At 39.4% G+C, this 23,467-nt stretch overlaps 1 protein-coding gene across 12 annotated transcripts in view; it reads left to right on the forward strand.

Annotated features, from left to right (window-relative positions):
- The window catches only part of kirrel3b (kirre like nephrin family adhesion molecule 3b), a 162,332-nt gene that overhangs the window by 113,671 nt on the left and 25,194 nt on the right, over positions 1-23,467 (forward strand). For 8 of the 12 annotated variants that reach the window (XM_044202829.1, XM_044202828.1, XM_044202821.1 and 5 more), the window contains 3 exons: positions 1,909-2,078; positions 9,093-9,243; positions 18,282-18,387. In XM_044202829.1, the coding sequence (XP_044058764.1) occupies positions 1,909-2,078; positions 9,093-9,243; positions 18,282-18,387 (427 nt within the window). The remainder of the gene's footprint in view (positions 1-1,908; positions 2,079-9,092; positions 9,244-18,281; positions 18,388-23,467) is intronic. The other 4 variants (XM_044202823.1, XM_044202833.1, XM_044202827.1 and 1 more) reach the window with 1 other exon arrangement.

Here is a 23,467-nt window from a genome sequence, read left to right on the forward strand (position 1 = left end):
TTAAAGTTGTAATTCTTAAGATTTCAGTCCTGGTTGATTAAGCAACACCCTTGAGCAGTATACTTTTCAGAAATATAACTGGTGTATCTGTTTACTGTGCAACCAAACAATCTCACATTGTTTTAATAGAGAAGTCGGTCAAAAATAATTGCAATCGTGATCTGATTTCATGGTGCCCACGGACAGGTAGTTTTCCACGCAACAAATCTCCATGTCGTTTTTTGTAAACACATTTTTGATAAACGATTGCAGTTAGCGCTTCCCTCTGTGACAAACACATTGCATTTCCCGTTACTGCGTCACAATAAAAGCCACCCTTTTAATGTTCGGTTAGCGTTAGGAGAGTGAACAGTAAGCAGAGAGGCTGATATAAAATTTAAAACAGTAACACTGAATTATGTGCTGCATAATTTCATGTGAATACCTCGTGAGTAGGAACGTAATTTCTATCCAGTGGGGGAAGGGCTAACAATAAAAATATTATATAAAGAGGTAATTACACAATGTAAATACATGGCTATTGCTGAAAAAAATTACGACCATAAATAGTATCAAAACACGGTTTGATTTAATGAAAATCTTAAGGATTATAACTTTAAAGTAAATTCAGTTATCTAGGTCGGAGATAAAACTAGAGGTATTCTTTGATCATTTTAAAAACACATTTACAGCAACTTAAAACTAAAACCGAGTTAAAGTAATAACGTAATTTTATGTTAGTAATTTAATTGAAGAGCGAGCAACATATAGTACTATATGCACACTTTTCTGGCACCACACTCTCATTTATGTCTGCCACAAAAGAGCCCTTTTATACTTATTGTCATTAAATGTACAAAACAGCATCCCAAATTACATTTTCTCTATTTTCATTCATCTCAGTGCTGTTTGACAGCATAAATCTAGCCCATAACAGCCTTTCCTCCAATCATGAGGCTTTTGCAGGGGAATATGGCAGCTGCCTGCAGCCTTTGATTTCATCTTGCCCCAGATCTGCATTGTAATGAGCACTCAGGTCAATCAATAATTCACTGCAGTTTCAGTTATGAAAAAAGAAAAAAACAAACAGATCGGCTCATGGGTAAAACAGGAAAAGGACTTTGATCAGTACCATCTACAGGCACATACTGTACAGCACTGCTGTGATGCTTTCTTCTCTCTGTTGTATTTGTCAAAGCTGAGAGGGGGAGAAATAGGGGGAACAAATTTACATTTGTGTGTCTGAGGGGGGTTATACATGGACTGAATTACATTTAATGATGACATTTATGTGTGTTTTTTATGTATAGTGGGGAAATCACATCTGTTTTGACTGATGGCAGAGTTGATTGTTATTTAGAGAGTCATGCTTTGACTGTAAAGCTTTTCATGCCTCAAACCGCACCATCGTTTGCTAGTTTTCGTTCAAGCACAGGATAAATCTAGTTCTCACTGTGAAGTCATTATCTTCGCTGAATGAGTAATCATAGATAGAAAAATTATTTGTATACAATAAACCAAAGTTTTGTCCCTTGTTGGCATTGTAAGTACTCTCATTACATGGGAATTAACTGTGTGATGAGGGTTAGGTGTCATTGTCATGCAGTGAAATCCTTGCAGGTACCATTTGTAGTTAGTTTTGTCTTATGTAGTTCAGACTTCCATTTCACAGTGTTGTGGAAAGATAATTTATCAGACTGATAATTGCATGTAAAAGCAAAAATAGTGAAGTCATGTCAATATGCCATTCTACATTCAACAAAATAACACATCACATATTGAATAATAACTCAACTACATGTCTACATACATAACTAATAGTCCAGAATGAATGTGAATTACACAATCAATATTGGTTTCCTAATAATATGCAACCCATTCATTATTACATGGCTAATGCCCTCTCTCTCTGTGTGTCTGTATCAATAGTTCCACCAGAGGACCCAGTCATCAGTGGAGGGCCGGTGGTGAGCCTAAGGGCTGGTGACCCACTCAATCTGACTTGCCATGCTGACAACGCCAAGCCAGCAGCCTCAATCATCTGGAGCCGCAACGGAGAGGTCCTTAATGGGGCCATGTACTCCAAGGTAAGCATAGAGGTGTGTGTCATACCAGGTTTGAAGAACGGCTGGGGACAAGGTGGGGAGGGAATGAAAACACCTGCTACTTTATATTTTTGCATGTCTTGCTTTGCTGTAAACAACTAATGGAAAAGTGCTACAGTAAACATCAATGACATGTTTCAGAGTGACTGCCTGAGTCATTGGTGGGCGTTTGTCTCAGCATCCAGACTGTTTTTTTAAAGAATAAATCCCTTGAAAATCCAGGTTGTGTTTTGATTACAAAAAAGATGGCTGGCCTTTTTTTCCCAGTATACTAATCAACTCAGACAAACAGATGGTGAGATCATGGAACTATCAGTGACTTTACCTGTCTCTCTGGTGTTTTGATCTCCTCCTTCAGTGGCATTTGTCTCTCTTCATTTTCCCAACCTGTTATAAAATCTACTATGTCACTTTCTGTGCTGGAAGCTGTCTGAACCTTTCCACGGCGAAGTATGATTTTCAGTGACAGATCGTGTCCCCACTTTTGATACAATAGCACACAATAGCCACTGTTCACACCAGCCTGGTGGCGTGATCATCTGACCCCGTAGACTCTTGAATGACATTCACCCTCAAGGCTAATCATGCAATCAACACTGTCATGTTCCATTTCCATTTAAACAAAGGATATAAAGACACCAGGCACTTTAGAGCACTAACACCTCCCCCGCCTTCCCTCGCTCCTCGCGCTGCCTCATCCCATTATCGGCTTTTTTCAAAGAGCAGATAAATGTCATTGATTCGACTGGGGTACGGCACCAGGCCGATTTGAAAAACGTGATTGCTGGAGGTGCCGCTTGCTAATGGTGGGAGGAGAGTGCGCTTCCTGCCTTCACCTCCTCTAAGAGCGAAGAAAGATATGAGGACATTCTGTGATGGTAGCTGATGGTTGCTCACATGCCTGCACTGCCCAAGTATGTCCTTCTCCCCTCTTATCTCTATTGCCTACCATTAAAAAGCAATGGGTTCGATTAAAAGAAGATGGCTCTTTTTTTGGAGCAGTAGGGGGACATTTTGCAAGCATAATCATCTGCTCTGATGGTCTTCTCATATCCTGCAGATGAAGAGGACTAATGTGAGCAGATGTGGTGGAGGATTCACAGAAATGGCTTTCCTGATGGTGTCATATCTAATGATAGTTCTGACCCAAAGATAATTTCCCACTAAGGCCTCCAAAACCTAATTTCTATGACCTCTTGAAAACTATTTACTGGACCAGTGGTTAAAGAGAAAGTGTATGATTAAAGCTATCACACAGCCAAAATGTGTGTTGGTTTTACCATATAAGAGAGTCACTGAATTGATGCATTGCTTATCATTAGTGAGAGTAGTCTTAAAAAACAGAGCTGTAGTATTACTGATGGGGCACCCCAAATAATTAAGTGGCAGAAGTTTGTCACAGTAAGGTGAATGGTTCAAATATCAAGACTAGCTGGGGACATGTGGGCAGAGGAAATTAATGAATAATGTTCTCTCCCTCAAACACTCATCTCCCATCTGCTCCAGTGGAGCTGCTCAGTGCAAACAGCAAAGGACTGTTTGTAATATGCAGCCTCCAGGTCTGAGCTGTGGTTTGGAGGTGCACACACTTGCGCTCCATGATACTTTTGCACTAGAATGGTATAACAAATCATTTGAAAAACATGATCCCGCCCTAATATTTTTCTGAATGCCCTGGTGGCAAGCTGAGAGGTGAGTAGGAGAGTGGGGAGTTATCCCAGTGTTAGCAGGTTTAAAAAAATATATATAATGGCATTTTTATGAGCTGTTCTTGCTGGCAAGACCAGAATTTTTTTTTTTTTTTATTGTATACCCTCTCAGCTTTGCAGTAAATCGTGCAGCCATTTAATATCAGGTAAAATTGCTAAAGTTTACATGAAGCTGCTTCAGTTCCACCCTTCTTTCTTACAAGTGTTCAAAGCAGCTACTTTTTCTGCCTCTCAGTTTTATTTTCTCCCATCCTTCATGGGAGTTTTTTTATGTAATTAGAGCACTTTATTGCATTTGAATCATCACATTCATTGGGTAATAGGGCGGGAAAACACTTACAAATAAAGTAACCAATTAAAGTGGGCATTAAACATGTCAACTGTTTTTCAGTATGAGACAGGTGTAGTTTTCCCAGCAGTGGAGGAGAATATTAAGTCAAAGGGCATTTTACTTTCAACACTAATATAATTCATTGTGCAAGTTTTAAAAGATCTCAAAAGATTTTGGCAAGCTAATTAACCTCATTTTTCAGCATTAAAATTAAAAGTGTGATCTGAAATATAGATCACTTCAATTAATTGCTTTTGACAACGTTTGAAATTATCTTTTTGAGGTGAATAGTGAGTTAAGTTCAGCAAAAGAAACTTATTTAACCTCAGTGACTATGGCAAAAAAATGGTGTGTTTTCACTTCTGGATAAATATATAGTACAGGGTGTACATGGGTGTATTATGGGGATATTAATGATGTTTAAATTATTAGCTTTTGCTTACTTACTAAATTCAACACCACCCTCCAAGGCTTTTCCTGCATGCTTGCCAGTTGGTCATTTTCATTTCTGACTTAATGTTTTAGGTTTATATTTTAGATGACTTGAGGGTTTGAATGAAATGCTCATAAAAGATGAGTAATAAGTCTTAATGTTTTCAATGAACTTGTGACCAAATTAGAGAATTAAAGGTAAATCTGAGACTACATGGCTTTTTAACTAAGTAAAATGTTTCATATTTAAATAAAAATTTTATTTATCTTGTGCAAATATAACATCTCATACACATTCTCAAGATATTACCTTCCTTACACTGATTTATTGCACTGAAGACATTTCAGCTACATCTATAAAACATGTATTTTAATGTAGCGTAGCAGATTCTTTTATTTCTTTTTTTTAGTAAAAGTAGTCTGATAGTATACAATCTACTTACTATCTACTTACTAAGTATATACTATCTATTCTATCTATATACTATATACTTATATAAGCGCTCACAAGATATAGTGCAAGGTTGCTAGCCTGTTATTTGTGAGTGGTAACTCATAGACTCTGTTGTTCTCATAGAACATATGCATTAGCAATGAAGTATTTTTTAATTATTATCTATGTGGATTTGTGTTAGTTATCATTTGTGTATGTGTTTTTGTGTAAACCATTAGCAAATATGATCCAGTGGTTGGTCATAGATTGACTTCTCAGCTACACCCACAATACTAGCAGTGCTTTTTAAGTTAGACCATTTTGTGGTGGCAATTCACCAAAATCCACAATTGCTGCCATACATAATGTGCTAATCAGTAACACATTAAAGGCAACGATGTGCTTTTAACCACGCTCCTGACTCGAGGCCCAGATTTTCTATTGTTTGGTTTCCAAAACCATTGCAGCTGAGTTACAACTTCCTCTCTCTTGTAGTCCATCCTAAAGAATTGCCAATTTTGCTTTGCTATTTTAGTGTCTACTTTGTAGAACTATTTTTTGGTATTATTTCTGGTGAATTTAGCAAATCTATGAAACTTTAAAAAATGTAAATAAACAGTTTAGTGTTGTGACAATTTTGATTTGTACATTATGCGTCAAAGACATTTTAAACTTTCATATATGGATTAAAGGCATCATTAACATAAACACAGGTAGAATAGAGGTTCAAAGTAAACACAGTGCCGGTTCAGGGTTAACAGTGAATTAGCTTGGTTGGCAGCACATCAAGTTTTATTTAGTAGATAATCAGTTTGGTTCAGCCGTTTTTTTAATTAGCAGATAATCCAGATGGCTTTTTGAAGCCACTGGCTTCTACTGACAGGTCACCTTCTTGTTAAGTTAAAACTTGGCTTGGCAGTTGCAGCTTTAACTCAAGCTAGGTTAGCTAATGTTATGTTAACTGGCTAAGGGTTTGTGTAGCTGTTGTGCTGTTTTTGTGAGAAAGAAGACAATCTATCTCAAAATAAAAGCCACACTGACAATTGTACCCCCACAAAATAATGCAAAATACGGTAGATGGCAGAGAGATGATGTAAACAAGCCCAGTCCAAACCAAGACTAAAAGCCTTCAACAGGCCTTCAACAGGTTGCCAAAAAACGAGTGCCAATGGGATGCCCCTGTTGAACAGTTTCTGCTAATGTTTGCTAACACATTAATCGATTTGATAAGCAATTTGGCTTATTGCTGCGTGTTTCTTTGTCTCCTTTGCCCACTACTGGTCAGAAATCATCTGATGCAGCTTTACATGTACATGGAAAAAAAGCAACCCATCTCAGTATTGTTACTTTTGCCATTCCTTTCCAAGCATGGTTTAAAGTATTCGTCACATGGGCTCCAGGCAGTGATATGAAAATTTATCAATTTGTAATGTGGCATGGTGTTGAATTCAATGCAGCAGCCAGCTAACCCCTTCCTAAGATTAATGACTTCAGACAGGTCTAGAGCGACGACGGAAACAATCCTGATTGTGTCAGAAAGGATATTACATTGACATATCCTGCATCTGACAGCTAATGCGTTCTGCTTTAGAAGTGACTCACGCACAACTATGAATTTCATCATGGTTCTTCACATACAAATGGACTTCACAGAAACATGCATGGCATCTATAATATCCTTATACTTATATATTCTTATAAATAAATGTATTAATAAATGCTTATTAATACACAGAAAAATTTGTTTGTCTTCAATCCAATACTATATATTTTAATGTTACTTAAAATGGAACCTTGAGGTACTTGAACTGTAGAATGATTAGATAAAACGATTTCTTTTAAAATGTCTCACCGTCTGATTTTACAAGTGCAATGACATTTTAATTGTATTATCCTGAATATGGTATGCTTAAGAGAGAAGGAGGGCACATAGTTAGTTACATAGTTACAGTTTTATTAAAAAGCAACCCTTGCATTAAAGTAGACAAATCAAGAGATAATTTCTACTGGTATGTACACGAACAATGAGCCGCAGTTTGACTCAGCTAATGATTAATAGGTAGGCAGTGATTATGATTGTTGAAGTATTATGCTGCTTAGTTTTCTTGAACTTTGTGAGAACATTTTAATAAGCAGTAATGTACCTGGCTAAATTTCGGTCATGACATCTCAACTTACCTTTTGTGCCTTTCTAGAACTTTTGTTTTATATTCCAACTTATTGTACATAAGTAAAGAGCCTTTTGGAGAACATTTGGAGAAGTATTGGTTTGTAGACTAAAAAGTCGTATAGACAATGTGTCATAGTTAGCCATCTGTCTTCCTATCCTTGTGTGCTCTAGTGTGGTCTCCTCTCCCTGTGTTCTTTGTCTGTCCTCTGTTCGTCGCTGGGTGTGTGTATGTGTGTGTGTGTGTGTGTGTGTGTGTGTGTGTGTGTACTGGCCTGGGCGGGGCTCCCTGGTTCTCCCTCCTGCTGCTGATCACCGGCACACCTGACGTTCATCATCCAATCAGTCTCCACAGTATATCTACCTGGCTCTACTAGACAACCAGCGCCAGATCGTCGCCATACACCAGTACGATACCTTCATCACGGCTCCTACCTCGACCAAGCTATGTTGTTGTTACTCGCTACTGTTATCTCTCTTGTAACCTTGTCTGTCTCTGCCACAGAGTTATCCCCTGCCGGTGATCACAGCCACAGTGTCCTGTCTGATCTCTGCAAAGCTGCCTTCCTGTTCTGCCTGCCACGCTACACGAGCCAACTGCCTTTCCTGTTCTGCCTGCCACACTACACGAGCCAACTGCCTTTCCTGTTCTGCCTGCCATGCTACACGAGCCAAACCCAGAACCTACACTCACCGTGTCCGTCCTTTGAGCCCAGTCGGTTCTTCATGGACTCGGTCTACTACGTCATCACTGGCTACAGCGTACCACACCGGCCTCACCCACTCTGGAAGAGCACTGTGATTGCTTGCCGTTTTATAATAAAGACTTTTGCTACTACCATCCAGTTTACCACTTCCTTGTGTTCTGCATTTGGGTCCTTAGATTGTGCATTACGACACAGAGGTGTGACATGAATAGTTTTTAAGAATCCAAGTAAAGGAAATATCCATGAGGCAATCCATACATTTGTGAGGTGAATAAAAAGGTAGCAGTGCAGTAAAGCAAGTCCACTGTGAGCTCCCTCTGGTCAACATAGTAGTTATGTGTCTATATTAAGAAAATGTTTGATGTACTTCACTATAGAAGGGTCTTATTTTCTTCAAAAACACAAAGCAACAGTGAGCCTCCTTTAAAGAGATGGCAGGGAAATGCATCTTGACTTCGTGGTTGACCACACTGTGCCCCGTTGCCTACTCAATTTGTTCTAGTCAGTGACTTTGTTCTGCCCTGCGCTGGTTAACATAGACTCCCAGAGCCCTCCCCTGAGCATTTTGGGGGGAGTGAGAGCTACTGAGCGCTACCAACCGATTCCAGATGGCTTCCACAATGTAGGGCTCAGAGGATGAGCGCTGAAAAGAAGATTGATTTCCTTTGTGGAGTATGACAAGCCATGCACTAGAGCGCAGCTCTCCAGACACACAAAAGAGGCTCAAAAAACATATTTCTACTTTTTTATTTTTTCCCATCAATCAGCTTTGCAGTAAAACTACAGGCTAGAGTGTTCTGATGGTTTGCCTCTAGTCCCCCAAGGGACAAGATGTGTTTATTCATGAATTTGCTGCTGTTTCCTTTTTCACATTTTACACCTTCTCCATCAAAGCTTATCTGGTGGTTAACTGTTTATTCCATCTCTCTTCTCTGTTTGTATATCATTTAAATTGTTTAGAATCCCAAACTGAATATGAGCTATTGAAAATACAATCCAACATGTATGACTCTAAATTTTGGTAGTACAGTATTTGGAGTGTACTGCCCAAAATCAAAATAGTTGGAGATTCTGTTTATTGAAAATCAAAATCCAAGGTTCCAGGATGGCTATGCATCTGATGAACCAACCATACTTGGTATAGATTTAGAGGCCTACTAAATTTAATCCACAAGACTTCCTGCACTGTTACTTATTAACTTTACTCAACTTTACTTCACTCTTTGCAGACCTTGCTCCGGGATGGCAGAAGAGAAAGCACTGTGAGCACGCTCTACCTATCGCCTTCCAACATTGAGACAGGTCAGCAGATCATATGTAAGGCCTCCAACAAGGCAGTCCCCGATGGCAAGGAGACCAGTGTCACCATTGACATTCAGCGTAAGCTTACCACTTCAACCTCTCTGTCTCTCCCTTTTTTGCTTTCAGTATCTCTCCCTTCCCTCTTACTCTTAATCTTAGTTTTTTGTTTAAGTTATTGGTTTTTGAAGTCCCTTGGTTAGCGATCATCTACAGATGAGTTATTTGTCACATGTAGAGGCGTGTAACTGTCAGACAGGAATACATGACTAACACTCTGTAAACATCTAGGATTCATTTTAGGCTCTGATGGATATGTATAATTGGTTTCCATTTTGCTTTCATACCATGTAGGTGGGTGGATGGATTGATGATGCATCACTTTTTTTGGCTATGATGAAATATCAAAGGAGCTGTCCATCTTAAATGAATGGGATTGTCTTTTTTGGTCCAACTACCTGCCTGTTGTGGCACTATGCACACTGTCCCCACCTCTTTTTCCTTGCTCGTGCCATCAATCTTTTTGATGAGAGCATGCACAATTCCCCTCTAAAATAGGCACAGTAAGCCCAGCGTGTAAAACACATTCAGCTTCAATTGTCAGGGAATCTTTTTTCGATCAAGAATCGTTCACAGTAAGAGAAGAGCTTTGAACAAAGAGATTTTGCATCACTCATAGCCCCTTCAACACCATTAAGTATGACTAATAAAGCAGAAAATGCTATTTAGAGAGCCAATATGACTGACGGCTCCATTCTTTTCATTTTGTACACCACAAGAGGCAAGCATGGCAAGAGCGGGCACGGCACGATCAGGCCAACTCAGGCTCAGGAGTTAAAATGATTAGTTGTTGGTGTTTGCAACCCTTGCAGTCTGTCCTCGCCATTTTTTGTTACGCAGTCAGAGAGGGAAGTCTGCCTACATGTAAACTGATTTGTCACCATGTATAATGATGTGTCTGTGATAAATGCTCACCATCATAGCATCATCCTCGCATCTGAATGTATGATTTAACCCTGAAAAATGAGTGCAGCAGAATTCTAATTAGCATTCCAAAATGTGCTCTTTACACAATTAAAGCTCCTGACAACATTTTTCACAGTATGAGATCAAACTGAGCGACAGCAGAGACTAATTGTCGAGATTCAAATTGTCTCCCACAAGGCTTAGCCTCTCATTTCCCTTGCTCCTTCTCCCTCCCCCACCCCCTCCTCAGATTTGACAGGTAAAGTGTTCAGCACAGTTCAGCAGAGCCTCCGGAGTTTGTGCTAAGATCCACTTCCAAATTAAGCTGCTCCTGAAATGAAACATGCTGTAATTGAACTTTGATTCATTTGTGTTGGGTATCAATTTGCTTAATTTCAATGGTGCCTAATTCGATTACAAGGTTCTTGGTTCAACAACAGCATCTGAAACACTGCATGTTTTTTAAACAAAAATATAAGCTATGGTGCAGATGCACACCATATCCAAATTCCATTAACTATGATAATAAAATCAGAATTGAATTTTGTGAGGTTGGAAGTCAAGAAACTACTTAAATATGAATGCATCACGCGTTGCAAAGAAGAGTAGCGCCCAGTCTTTCTGTAACAATAAAAACAGGTGCCAGATATATAAATGATGCAACACTGGTAAGGGGAATAGTAGCAGATGAAACTTGACGTCCATCTCTTTAAGGACCAGACACCACATAGGTCTGGATAGGAGTGACTTATGTAATTGCTCCTCAACATAGGGCAGTGTGGTAGGACAATGTAGTGGTAAATATTAATGGGAAGCTGCTGTTGTCAGAGCAGGCATCACACCAAAACTGTCTCCTCATTCAGGGGCTGGATCCTCCAAAGGATGCAGCCAATGAAGGTGAGTCCTTAAAGGATCTGAAGGCCCGGCTGAACAAAATCAGATGGTCAAGCTAATTCAATAATTTTCAAGAGTATTATTAAGCATTCATTAATGATAATAATACAATAATAAATAAAAATTGAATCCTACCATTGTACAGAGACCACTGTCAGGCAATAGAAAAAGGCCAGACAGGAGAACATGTATTACCTCTTTGGAGCAGGAGAAACAGAAACAGAACCTCTGTTTCTTCTGCCCACTATACTTCTATCTTAATGAGCCTTTCTCAGAGAAGGTGAAAGCCATCACCCTACCTATCTAAGCAATGGTTCCTTCAGGCTCTCCGTGTCAGCTTGTGAAATGAATGTAATACTTCACCATGTCTTCTTTACAGTTGTGCTTGGGTGTTCCCTCTATTCTACACCAAGAACCAGTCACATATCAGGATTTAACAATACTGGTACATAATGGTTGGCAGTGTTAAATACTTCTAGAACAAAATATGTAGCCAATAGACAGGCCAGCACTGATATACAATATGTTCAGCACAAAATGGTTCTAGTTAAGTTGGATATCATCAAACATTTTCCTGTGGCTTCTATCACACTGAAGTCTGTTTGTGTGCTACTTCATTTTGGTTAATTTGGACTTAATGCCGTTCACATAAACATCTCTCAAAATTTAGATGTTCTCATATACTGTAATTGGCAATGTTTCAAGATTTCAACTGTGAATGATACTGTAGTTTGGTTATAAGTCATGGCATAATATAATAATAATAATAAAACATTATTTATAGAGCACTTACCAAAACAAAGTACTTCACATAGAGAGAAATAAAATACCACAGTAAATGATAAAATATAAACTAATTAAAATACGTAAAATCCATAAAAACAATAAAATAAACAGACAGCTCAGGTAAAATCAGGATATGCTTTCCTATAAAAATGCTTTTTGAGAAGAAACTTAAAAGAAGACACTGACTCAGACAACCTAATTTCTTCTGGGAAGTTGTTCCAGAGCATCAGGGCCATGGGGGCAAAAGCTCTGTCCAGCTTAGTTTTCATCTGAGTTCTGCTTTTTTTATTAAGACAAGTGAACAGACTGTTACAATAATCAAGGCGTAAGGAGATAAAGGCATGTACAACAGTTTCTGCATCACTAAAAAATAGATCAGATTTTTGCAGTGTTTCTGATGTGATAAAAACATGATTGGACAAGCTTAGTGATATGTTGCTCAAAACATAAATTGCTATCAAACAGGACACCAAGATTTCTTGCAACAGGCTTGATATGTTGTGACAGGTAGCCAGTAGATGGCAGTATTTGTTTACTGCTATGTTGGGGCCCAATAACAAGGATTTCAGTTTTATTTGAGTTGACCTGAAGAAAATGTATCAATATCCAATGTTTTATGTCAGACAGGCAGTCCTGCAGAGAACTCAGCATAGTAAGGTCAGTGGGCTTGACAGGGAGGTACAATAGTGTGTAATCTGCATAACAATGAAAAGAAATTTCATTCAGTTCCCGGTCCATTTTTCACAATTGAGAATGACTTCCGGATGGGAGCCAAAACGTCTTGATTCTGAAAACAGTGTCCAAATGACTACGACTGAAATCTTTTCTACGATAGATCACTCCTGGACGAATGAGGGACTACACTGTCTTATAATGAAAAGAAATCCCATATTTGCAGATGACATCACCCAAGGGAAGCATGTATAAGGAGAACAGTATTGGACCCAGAATTGAACCTTGAGGCATACCGTACTTGATATGGGAGAAGGATGATATGTAGTTATCAATGGTGACAGAGAATTTCCTATTGGACAAATATGATGATAACCAGTCTAGTGCAGTGCCAGATATGCCCACCCAGTGCCTCAGTCTAAAAGAATGCCACAATCAATTGTGTCAAAGGCAGCACTTAAGTCCAGCAGCACAATAATTGATCACATGCCTGCGTCTGCTTTACTCAAGATAAGCATGCCAATGGTAATGTGAATTCATCACTGAATTCAGTAATTGATACTGCAGGTGTTAAAAAAGTAATTAGAAATATTAAAACTGAAAAAGTCCAAACCCTGGCAAATGTCTGAAGATTGTGATCAAAGTTGGTGTTTTTCCTATCATGATAACATGACTAAACATGAATAATTGCCATCCACATATGACGAGCTGTCAGACTTTAAATTTAGATTGTAGAAATTGTAGATTAGATCATTTTATTTCCTTTTTCCTAATTAGAAGTAGGAGTGGAAAGTTATCGAATGCAGGGTTAATGCCGTGCAAATATTTCTCACACTCTGAGTGCTAGCTCTGTATTGAACGCACAGAAATTAAATTGATATTGATGCTCTTATCTAACTCTCAGAAAGATAGCAAATAAGCAGATTTCCCACAATGGTTGTGTATTCCCTGAAACTGTGGATAATATCCACTGAGCATTTACACTCTTTGAATAAATGCTGGTATTTCCAATCACATGTCTCTTTGTGTGTTAGACCCAATGTCAAGAATTAAAAGTCTCATTTATTTTCCTGTCCAGGGTTATCTAATTGACCATATTAGTGAGATAATATTAATGGCAACAAAAGTAATTAAAATCTTCTCAGTCTGTTTGCCCTTCTCAACATTTCATATTCCGCTCACCTCTACGCTTAGGTCCCCTTTTTCTCTCTGCTCCATCCTTATAGCAATCCAAATTAGAGTAATCTAAACACAACCCGGCACATTGCTCTACAGCTTAAACTAGCCTAAAATCCAATGAATTTTACAACAGATTTTTTTCTTTAATCATCACTTTAATGCACATGATTTACATCCACCTCAGCATTTTCATTCCCACAGAGGTTCATACAGAGTTATCTGACCTAGGGTTAGACAAATTAGCATCTAAATACAGTGTGTACTGGTGATGTTGTCAAAATGAGAGGGATTTAGAGCTAACAGAGGTGATTCAGAACCCTGGATAGACTGCTGACATCAGTTGTCCATACCAGTCCATTAGCAAACTGTAATTATTTGATAGCAGAGGGGTGGCTACCCCCTGATGCTGTTTTCTCTAGCAGCATGACTTAACTTGCATTATGCCCTTTGGACTTTAATCAGTAAACTTCCCTACCCCCGGCATAAAACCACTGCAGTGGAATATGATTCTAATGCCACAGTTTCATGTCCCGCTGAATCCCACTCATTACACAACTTAAAATATTCCTCAAATATTTTCTAGTCCAGCTGCAAATCTGCAGAGCATTGCCCCACATAGAAACACACTTTCAAACACATAGTGGGAAATGAATGCGCTAGGGACAAGCAAAGCCAAGGTTCTCTGTGTGTTTGCATTGCAAACAAGCTGAGCCATGTGGGAGGAAAATGAATGCCATTTGTTGGGACTAATTAATAAAGAACATGCAGATGTGCAATTGAGGAGAATTTGTTTTTGGTAGCTGCTACATGTTCTCCCTGCTTAATCAAGCAGATAATGGCAAATTCATCTGAAGGAAGAAGACTTTGAAAGTGAAATGGAAGGAGTGTAAGGATAAAGGGGCAATAAAATGCTCAGGATATTCTGTACATTAGATTAAACTCTAATGATGCTGCAATACTGAATTATCTCAGGTGATCTCATTAGGCAGTGTGAAGATATGATTTCTAAATATCACACTTCCAATGCCCTGAAGATCTATCTGATGCAATAAGCCAAGCCTTGACTGCTATCTTTTGATTGGATCAGTAACAAAACATTGATGCTCATGCACATATTTAGACACTTACAGATGCTACAAGGAATGCAGCACTCCTCACTGAAGCTGCTGTATGAATAGCAGAACATCCTTCATTTAACTGAGTAAATTTAAATTTTCTGTTCCACGGCTAAATATCTCATAATCAATATGCTGGACCTCAGGTTCTCAGTCAGTCTGTTCTCCCCTCAAGTATTCCACTCAGCCAGACATAAGACAGTGTGCCCATATTGCTAAGGCTATAAGCCACAAAAGGATGGCCCACAACCAGCTTCCCCATCCTTCAGAAAGAGCCGACACTCCTGGAGTTTGAGGCTGGTCCTACTGGAGAACAGCTGTCTACAGTGACCCGGAGAGATTGGAAATTGAGCTTTAAGAAAGGGGAAAAACAATTTATGTTGGCACTATCTCCAGGAAACAGAGAGAAGTAGGAAGATTGTTCCAAAAACACCATCTGGTCTCCACTTTGAACTAACCGATCAAAAGCTGTCTGCCAACTATAACACTACCCCCCCATTCATCCTGTTGTTTTCACTGGAGCTCCTATCACTCTATCTACTCTACTATCCCCCTTTCCCTCTATCTATCCATCCCTCCTCCTCTCTGTCCCTCGCTACTACTCTCTTGACGAGTCTGAGGAATCAACAATCTTGCATATCGATGTGCTGTCGTATGATGCCTCAAATGCACTCGCTCAGCAACTCATGCATTTATACATCAAAGTGGCAAATGGACTTCTTTATTAAGTAGTTGTCTGTCATATCTGAAGGGTCAAAGGTTAGAGAAGTGACAGTCTCTGAGTCACACCCAAGGCCTTTGCAGGCAGACTTGACAGCTGTTGCTCCCATGGCTGTCTTTCCTTGTGGTTCTTAAGGGAGATGGAATTATACAACAAAATTGCATCTGACTTAGAAATAGATGTCACCTCATGCAGCGAGGGACTGAGGTCTTTTTCAAGGAAGGGTCACTTTTTACGCCTCAATCATTTAGGATATTAATTAGTAACCAGATTGACAGTAATGAGCATTTGTGTCCTTAGAAGTCTCTTGGCAGCAAGACCAGAGAAAAAGGTTGGCATGATTGAAAAGTACATAGGAACACTTTTAGTGAAAAAGGCTTGTGAATTTGGCTTCTACAATTAGCGTCTACATATACTCTGTGTCTATTAGCACAGACACCACCTCCAAATCTCCCCGCTCTCTTCTTATGTCTGCCTCTCTCTTTACTCTCCAGCTTCTTGCTGGATTTTATTACCAACTCCAACACTGCCACATCTGTCATTTTGCCCGTAAGGTTCCCTCTGCCCACATTTTTGTCCACACAATTAATCGCTTGCGATGTTAAAAACACCTGCTGGGCAGCTAACACTGCTGCTGACGGCATGGATAGGTTTCCTGTTTTATTATAACACACACCCACATGTCCTTTCATATGCACACATACCCCCCTTTAACATGTGCCTACACATGCAAATAAACAGACACACAGTTGGCTGCTCAGTACCTGGAGAGGCTTGCTGGTTCATTGTGGCCTTCAGTCCTCCAGGATCCACAATGTTGTTGTTTTCTTTACTGGCCTGGGGAGAACTGGCACAGGTGGAGCTCATGGATTTGAAGGTGGTAGAGTGGTTGGCGGGGGTGGGGGGCAACTGTCTAGGAGGGAAATAATTCTGCTGATGGGGAATATGGTGTGTGTGAGTAGGGAGGAATATGGCACCTGGACCACCTTTCCTCTCTGGGGCTTTGTGGCAGCTGAGCCAGCCCAGAGCATCTGCACAGCCACAGGGTAAAAAGCAGTTTTCCTACACTTCATGCCCACACACACACACACACAGAATCACTCTCCATAACTATACACAGTGTTGTCTGGCTTCATTAAGCGATTTTTGTGTGCTGCTTTAATTCTGTGTGGATCTCTGTTCCCACCACTGCTCTTCATCCACATCCAAACACAGTCCCTGGTTAGTGCATTAGTATTGAACACACAGCAGATAGACTTAGTACACCTTTGAAACAGATGGCTGCACCACCATCAAACCCAGAACCAGATCTTTCCCCCTGTGACTAATCTACTGTCCATGATGCCTGCATGTACTGTTCTGATTACCAGTATGTAACTGGTACCACAAATGAAAAATGATAATAATAATATCAATAATAATAATAATGGTGGTGTCGAAGTTGAGTCTGTGGAAGTAGCATCATAGAAAACAGTTACCCTGCTATGGTTATGGCACATAATTGCCTTGTCAGGTCAAGTGTAATGTAAAGTGTTTTTTTCAGTATTACTTCATGCTGTTAAGGTAGGTCAAATATTATTAAATTGTATGTACTATTTTCCAAGTAAGTGTTAAATATAACACAATAATATTTGGTTTCCTTGACAGCTAACTCATAATGAGAGTAGGAATTGAAATTAATTGAATCCATCCACCTGATTCTCCATTAATATTAAAAATATACTTGAACAACTACTGGTCAGCTATAGGTCACTTTGATCAATTTCCCCTTGCTGCATTTGAAGTTCTCAACAAAATATACCATGCCTCTTTTTAGAAACCCTGACAAATAGATTCACCTACTTGAAATTCATTCTCTGAGTCTGTGGGGTAAATGTTGTTTGTTTCACATGGGACAGGATTGATATGGAAATTAACACATATCTTCAAAAAGAATCCCACCTTTGTCAATTAGGATAAATTAAGTTGTTTATTAAATTTGCATAATCTGTATGCTTGTTATTCTAAGAACTGTTTTAATTGTACTGTATCACTGAGGTTGTTCATTGTTTTAATTGCAGAGGATTACACTATGGGCTATTCACTGTTTTCAAATTGCCATTTACTGAAACTCATTATCAAGTCAAGTTTTCCTTTGATTCACTCCTTGTAATGTTGCTAATGAATACATGAGCGTAAAAATAGCATGTTCTCTCCCACACCTGTGAAATATTCTACAGTGTTATTCAGCAACTGGGCCTAGACCCCTAGGTGGGTGGGAGGAAGATAAAAAAAATAGGGGATCAAATTATTCAGGAGTAATTGCCTTTTATTTGGGAGGAAATGCTGCCACAAACTGTAATAAATTCAGTCATAACTGTATTAAGTGCTACCACAGTGTATTGTAAAATAACCCAAATACAGACTTTTACCTACTGGTTTTAAGTGGAGCATAATTACCTACAGTACAGTATGTGTCATACAGCTACATAAAATTATGCCAAATCAGTTTTGAGTCGCAATAAAAAAACTTTAAGAAGGTCCCCTAAATAAACCTGAGAATTTATTTTGCATGTCGTGTGTTTAGCTGTTTTCTTTTGAGGTTGCATATTTTCTATTTATAAGGTGTCTGTTTTGTCTTCTCTGCAAAAATTTGTGCCATGTCTTTTTTTTTTTCCTGAGCCTTATTCAGCCAGAGAAAATGTCAACAACGTAATGTTTGTCTCAGGTTTACAGTTCTCTACAGGATGTTTGAGGAGGCTGCCAGTTCTGTAATTGGTTGTCTTTGTGTCTCTATGTTTTTTTAGATCTCCCCCTTGTCAATCTCTCAGTGGAACCTCAGCCTGTTCTGGAAGGCAACCTTGTAAAATTCCACTGCTCTGCAAAGGCCAACCCTCCTGTCACACTCTACAGGTGAGATCATAAAAAGTGTTTCTAGAGCACACGCACAAGTCATGAATGCACAAAACATGAACAATCCTGCAATGTAAAAATGTGGTACAATTAACTTTAAATGAGGTCTTCTCTAATCTTCTGGTGGAAAATACATTTTCACATTAGATCAAATGTAACACTTGCTGATAGCATTAATCATTGCCAGACACCTTCATATGATGCCATGACACCATTATATCTGCCCATTCTTTCATATGAAGAAAAGAAAAACAATAAAACACTGTCATGCTGAAAAATTTTATGAAAATACACCTCAGGAAAATCATTTGGGAAACCTTGTCATGTTCCACCGGGTTGCACCAAAGCAATACAGCGCTTTGTTGCGTAGCTGTTTGGTTTGTGGTCATATCATCTCCCTTGAACATTAAATGTCCATCAGTGTGTTGGAGGAAAGCTGGAAACATAATGTGCATGACATCTGATGAAGCTGTCAAGATTACAGCTTTTCTGAGATTGGGTTGTGCTCCACAGTGTACAGTAGGAAGGCAGGTTTCCTCCCAGGGGTCTGCTAGGGTTTTTATGTGTGTGTCAAACAGTAGTGTGAATATTGCCTACAGTGCATACTGTAAGTTTGAATTTAAGCTCATGCAGTTATTATTTTTGCTTTATTGTATTTTTTTTTTTTTTTAACAGCTCAAATGTTCCAAAAATTGGATTTTCCAAGAGTAGATATGTTCCGTTGTGAGGAAAGATGGAAACACAGATCTTCACTCTCATAAGTCATAGGTCATTTATCTAAGAGACCTAAGTGTATTTAGAACCATTATTGCCTTTCTAAAGTTCCAAAGACTACAGATTGGAGAAATAATATGTTTGGGAAATCGCCACTGAGATACAGTTTTACAACAAAAATGTGAAGATTCTTCAGTGACTGCCACTGAAAATCACTGGAATGACTTAAAGATTACTCTACATAACATGGGTGAGGGCCATCCAGTCAGTTTTGAGAAGATGTTTTCAGTGAAGGTTGTTGACCAAAAAGTTATTTCAGTTCCAATTGAACTTCTGTTGTAAATGATGCTACTAAAACACTTGGTTAAGGTTAGTGAAAGATTGTGGTTAATGGTTTCTAAAAACAGTAAACGTCAACTGTGGGACTGTGAAGGGGCACAAACTGTGGTTTCCTGCATGAAAGTCTTGGACATATGTTGATGGTCAAACAACTTCACAAACCCACTGAAAATTGTATATGAAATATAACCTGGCACATATCAAATCAAGTTAGACCAAAAATGAAAAATTCAACAAAATAGACTAATAACTTGGTAGACAAAACAGCCTCCCTTGTGACAACATCTCATTGTGCAGTGGTTTTCCTAACGTTAATGCATCATTCTTCAACAGTATGAAAAGCTGCATTCCTCTCACCCATTTCCTCTGTTTATTAAACCTTATTGATAGGCACATTCTCAATTGCACTTGGATTTTGTATTTTTTCTTGTTAAATCTGTAATTTTGATGAAACAACAAAATGGGCAGTAATAATTCTCATAAAATCTTGCATGGCCCTTTAGAAGTGTAATACTGAAGTGATTTGTCAAGAGGTGGTTTTCTGTGTGGGAGGTTTTGAAAATCCAGTGAAAAATAAATGGAATGAAATCGATAGCAAAGGGATTCGGCCGACTCTGAATCTTGTAATGGTACTGGGAAATGAAATGGATGTACAACACACTCACAGGTGGCAAAACAGAGATGTTGCCTTTTTGATGGATTCTGCCCTTTTGAAAAAGAAAAGGAGGAGGGAGAGCAGTGATATTGTGGAAAACAAGGTTTGTATTTGATTGTGTAGGTGCACAGCATAGACAGGATGTCTATTGCACCTGCAAAGGGATTTAACCTCTATTGTTATGAAACTGGATCAATGCTAGAATCAGACTTCTCCCCAGGGTATCAAGTGCTAAAATGCAGTGGCAGTTGAGATGACTTTTTCTCTTAGTTTGACAAACTACAGAATGAAAAAAGGTTGGAGGTTGAAGCTAAAAGAGACTAAAACTTCCACTTTCCCACTATGTAATTTATTTCTCCCCTTCTCTCTCCTCTCTCTCGCTTTCTCTCTGCTGTCTGGCTCTCTATCATTGACACAATCCACTGTGGGATTAAATAATATCCACACAGACTAATAACTTTTGATACTTCAAGGTTATACTCTCCACCAGTTCTCCACTTTCATAGTCTCCCATTTAGATTTATCTGCAATTTATACAAGCGCTTCAGGACTCCCGTGCACCATTGGAGTGCAGGGCATGGTAGACAGGAGATTTTTGGGCCTCATAATGCTTGCCTGAGAGGCTTCGACTAGGGAGAGTCCCCCACAAATTCCCCCTCTAGAGAGCAATATCACAGAGGAGAGCAGGAAGCTGGTCAAGCAGTGTGGGGCCATTTTTCAGTGCTAATACACTCTGTCTACCCCAGATCAGATACGGCACAAGGACAGACTAGTTCTTAGACGGATGGCCTCTTTTCCATCCTCGAGAGAGCCATCCATTCCCAATGTGCACTGCGCCACTTTGCCATCCTCCAATTCAATTGACACTTGAGACACAGACCCAAGATAGTGGGGGCACTAGTCAAAGGCATGGTGCTCTCTGCTGCCTACAACCCCTCGTGATTGCCACACCCGTTCATTAAATCTGACTTTAAACGTGGAAATGGAAATAAGATATATTTCTACAGATACCTGAACCTTTGTCAGAACACAGTTCAAGGGGAGAGTAAGGTAGTAGGAAGTCAGGGGATTGGAGAGGACTTGGTGTGGAGGCAGGGGTTGGAAGATAAGATGAAAGTGGGGCTGAAAGTGTGAATGAAGTAAGAGTAATGGGCATGTGTTTCATTCTGCACTCAGGGAATCAATCCTCTTTGAGAGGGAAGACGAGTGGGTCAGAACATCTTCATTACTGTTTATAATGGTAGGAGGGCTAACTGGCATACATCACAATCACTCAACCACCCTCTGATGAAGACACAGAGGGTTTTCTCAGATCCAAACAAGAACCCACCAGAGAGAAGAGAAAGAATAATAAACAAAGCAAATCAGGTCCCTCGTCTGCACATACAACCATGCACAGAGCGCCAACAAATCCCCCACATGGCACTGCAGTAAATAACATCCCAGTCCTCCCCACACTTATATTCTCAGTGTTGTTGTTGTTGTTGCTACTGCTAGATTGTTTATTTGCTTTTGACTGACACTACAATCACCATACCTTCTTTCTTTGCAAACATTGGAGCTAGCTAATTGATACATGCCATTGTCTTTTGTTGGACAAAGCTACTATTCCTTAGCCACATTCTTATGCCTGCAGTAGCTGCCACCAGGCGTCCTTTAAATGTGTGAAAGAAAGAATTGTTACTTTATAGTGTTACTATTTAAAAAAAAACGTAAGTGCCTAGGTGCAACACCTAAAATGTAATTGGTTCAGTAATTCACAGCTTAGATTAATGTGCACGGTTCCTGCAAACACACAAATCAATGCCACCCTGACGAGATGGAAATTACCCTGAAAAGTTGGGACTAAACATAAAAAGTCTGTACTTACCCCAAAAAGTCTGGCATAACTCTGAAACGTTAAGAAAAATGCTAGGAATATCCAACAAAAAGTCCCCTGAACACCCCCAAAAAGTTGGTTATTTCTGACATTTCAAGGTTATTCCCAACTTTCTGGGGTTATCTCTGCTTTTTTTCAGGTTTAATGGCATAATCCATAGGAAACTTTGTGTCTTTGTTTTCAAATCGATAGTATGTACATATAGGTACATATCTGTAGAACTTAAATTCCTTGGCTCTGCAATTTATGTCTGTCGAAATAACAGTATGCTATTACTAAACCTGCATATTTATTTCATATTCCACTGAGAAATCAACAGTCATCACTTTCAATAGGCATGTAAGGGGGAATGGAACTGCACTGCGCTGTGCTTAACCATGCTGATAATAACTGTGGGGCCTGATTTACTGTGGGTCTTGATGCTGATGGCACAGATACCTGCCTAATTTAATTGTTACTGTTTTATTGCTTTAATCACATTCAGCAAATACAAAACTCTCCTCCCCTCCACGTCTCCTTCGTCCTTCGCTTCCATTAACGGCAGACCTGTTTATCTGTATAACATTGTTAGCTTACAGACCCATGAACACGCAAAAACACACACCTTGTACGCACATGTGCTTGCACACATAGACACACACACACACACACACACACAATCGCATACAGATACACTCGAGCGTACAACACCCTTTGTCTGAATCAAATCCCTGAATAGGATACAGCAGTGTAAAGTGAGTCAGCTATTGAGTAAGCTTGCGCTGGCCCTTCTAACCTCCCAAAGGGAATGCAGGTGTTTGTGTTACCCTGGGCCAGCTATGTTTAGACATGAGTCTTGGACAAGGCCCAGAACACCAACAGAGCTCCCTGCGGACGACGGCATTCTGTCTCTGCTCCCTCTAACACTATCAAGGGCTCCCAAACCTGGCAGCCTCAACCTCCACTCGGGAGCAGCCGGCTGCCCAAACATCTGTGCTTACCCTGTTACAACTCTTACAGTATGAGCTGGTAAAGTGCAGGTGGAAACAGTGACATTTTAAAATATATATGGATCAATCATCATTGTTATCGTCATCATAATGGTCATGATTATCACAACCAATGTATGACAGACCAAGCTCTCCTAAAGGTCCCTTTAGTAGCTGTTCTGGAGCTTTTACTCATATGACATGATCTCCATCAGCAAATGGGGCCTGACCCAGTTGTCATAGAACTGCAGATATTCAACTTTACTACTTGTCAATACTGATTCACAGTTAGAATTAAATGAAATTCAGTGCAAGTTGTTGCGGCGTGGTCTTACAGCTACACCAAGAAACGTTTAGTCCAAAGATGGCTGCCATCTCACGATCTTTGCACCAGGAAATGGCTGACATATTTTTATGACATACTTGAGCTGTCTACTGCCCGAAATTATTAAAGTAAAATCCTCCACTTTGGAGATGTGATCACATGAAGAAATGCAGATGGCCACTTTTTCTGAGCACTTTTTA

The sequence above is a fragment of the Siniperca chuatsi genome, linkage group LG7 (genome assembly GCF_020085105.1).
Source record: "Siniperca chuatsi isolate FFG_IHB_CAS linkage group LG7, ASM2008510v1, whole genome shotgun sequence".
Lineage (NCBI taxonomy): Eukaryota > Metazoa > Chordata > Actinopteri > Centrarchiformes > Sinipercidae > Siniperca > Siniperca chuatsi.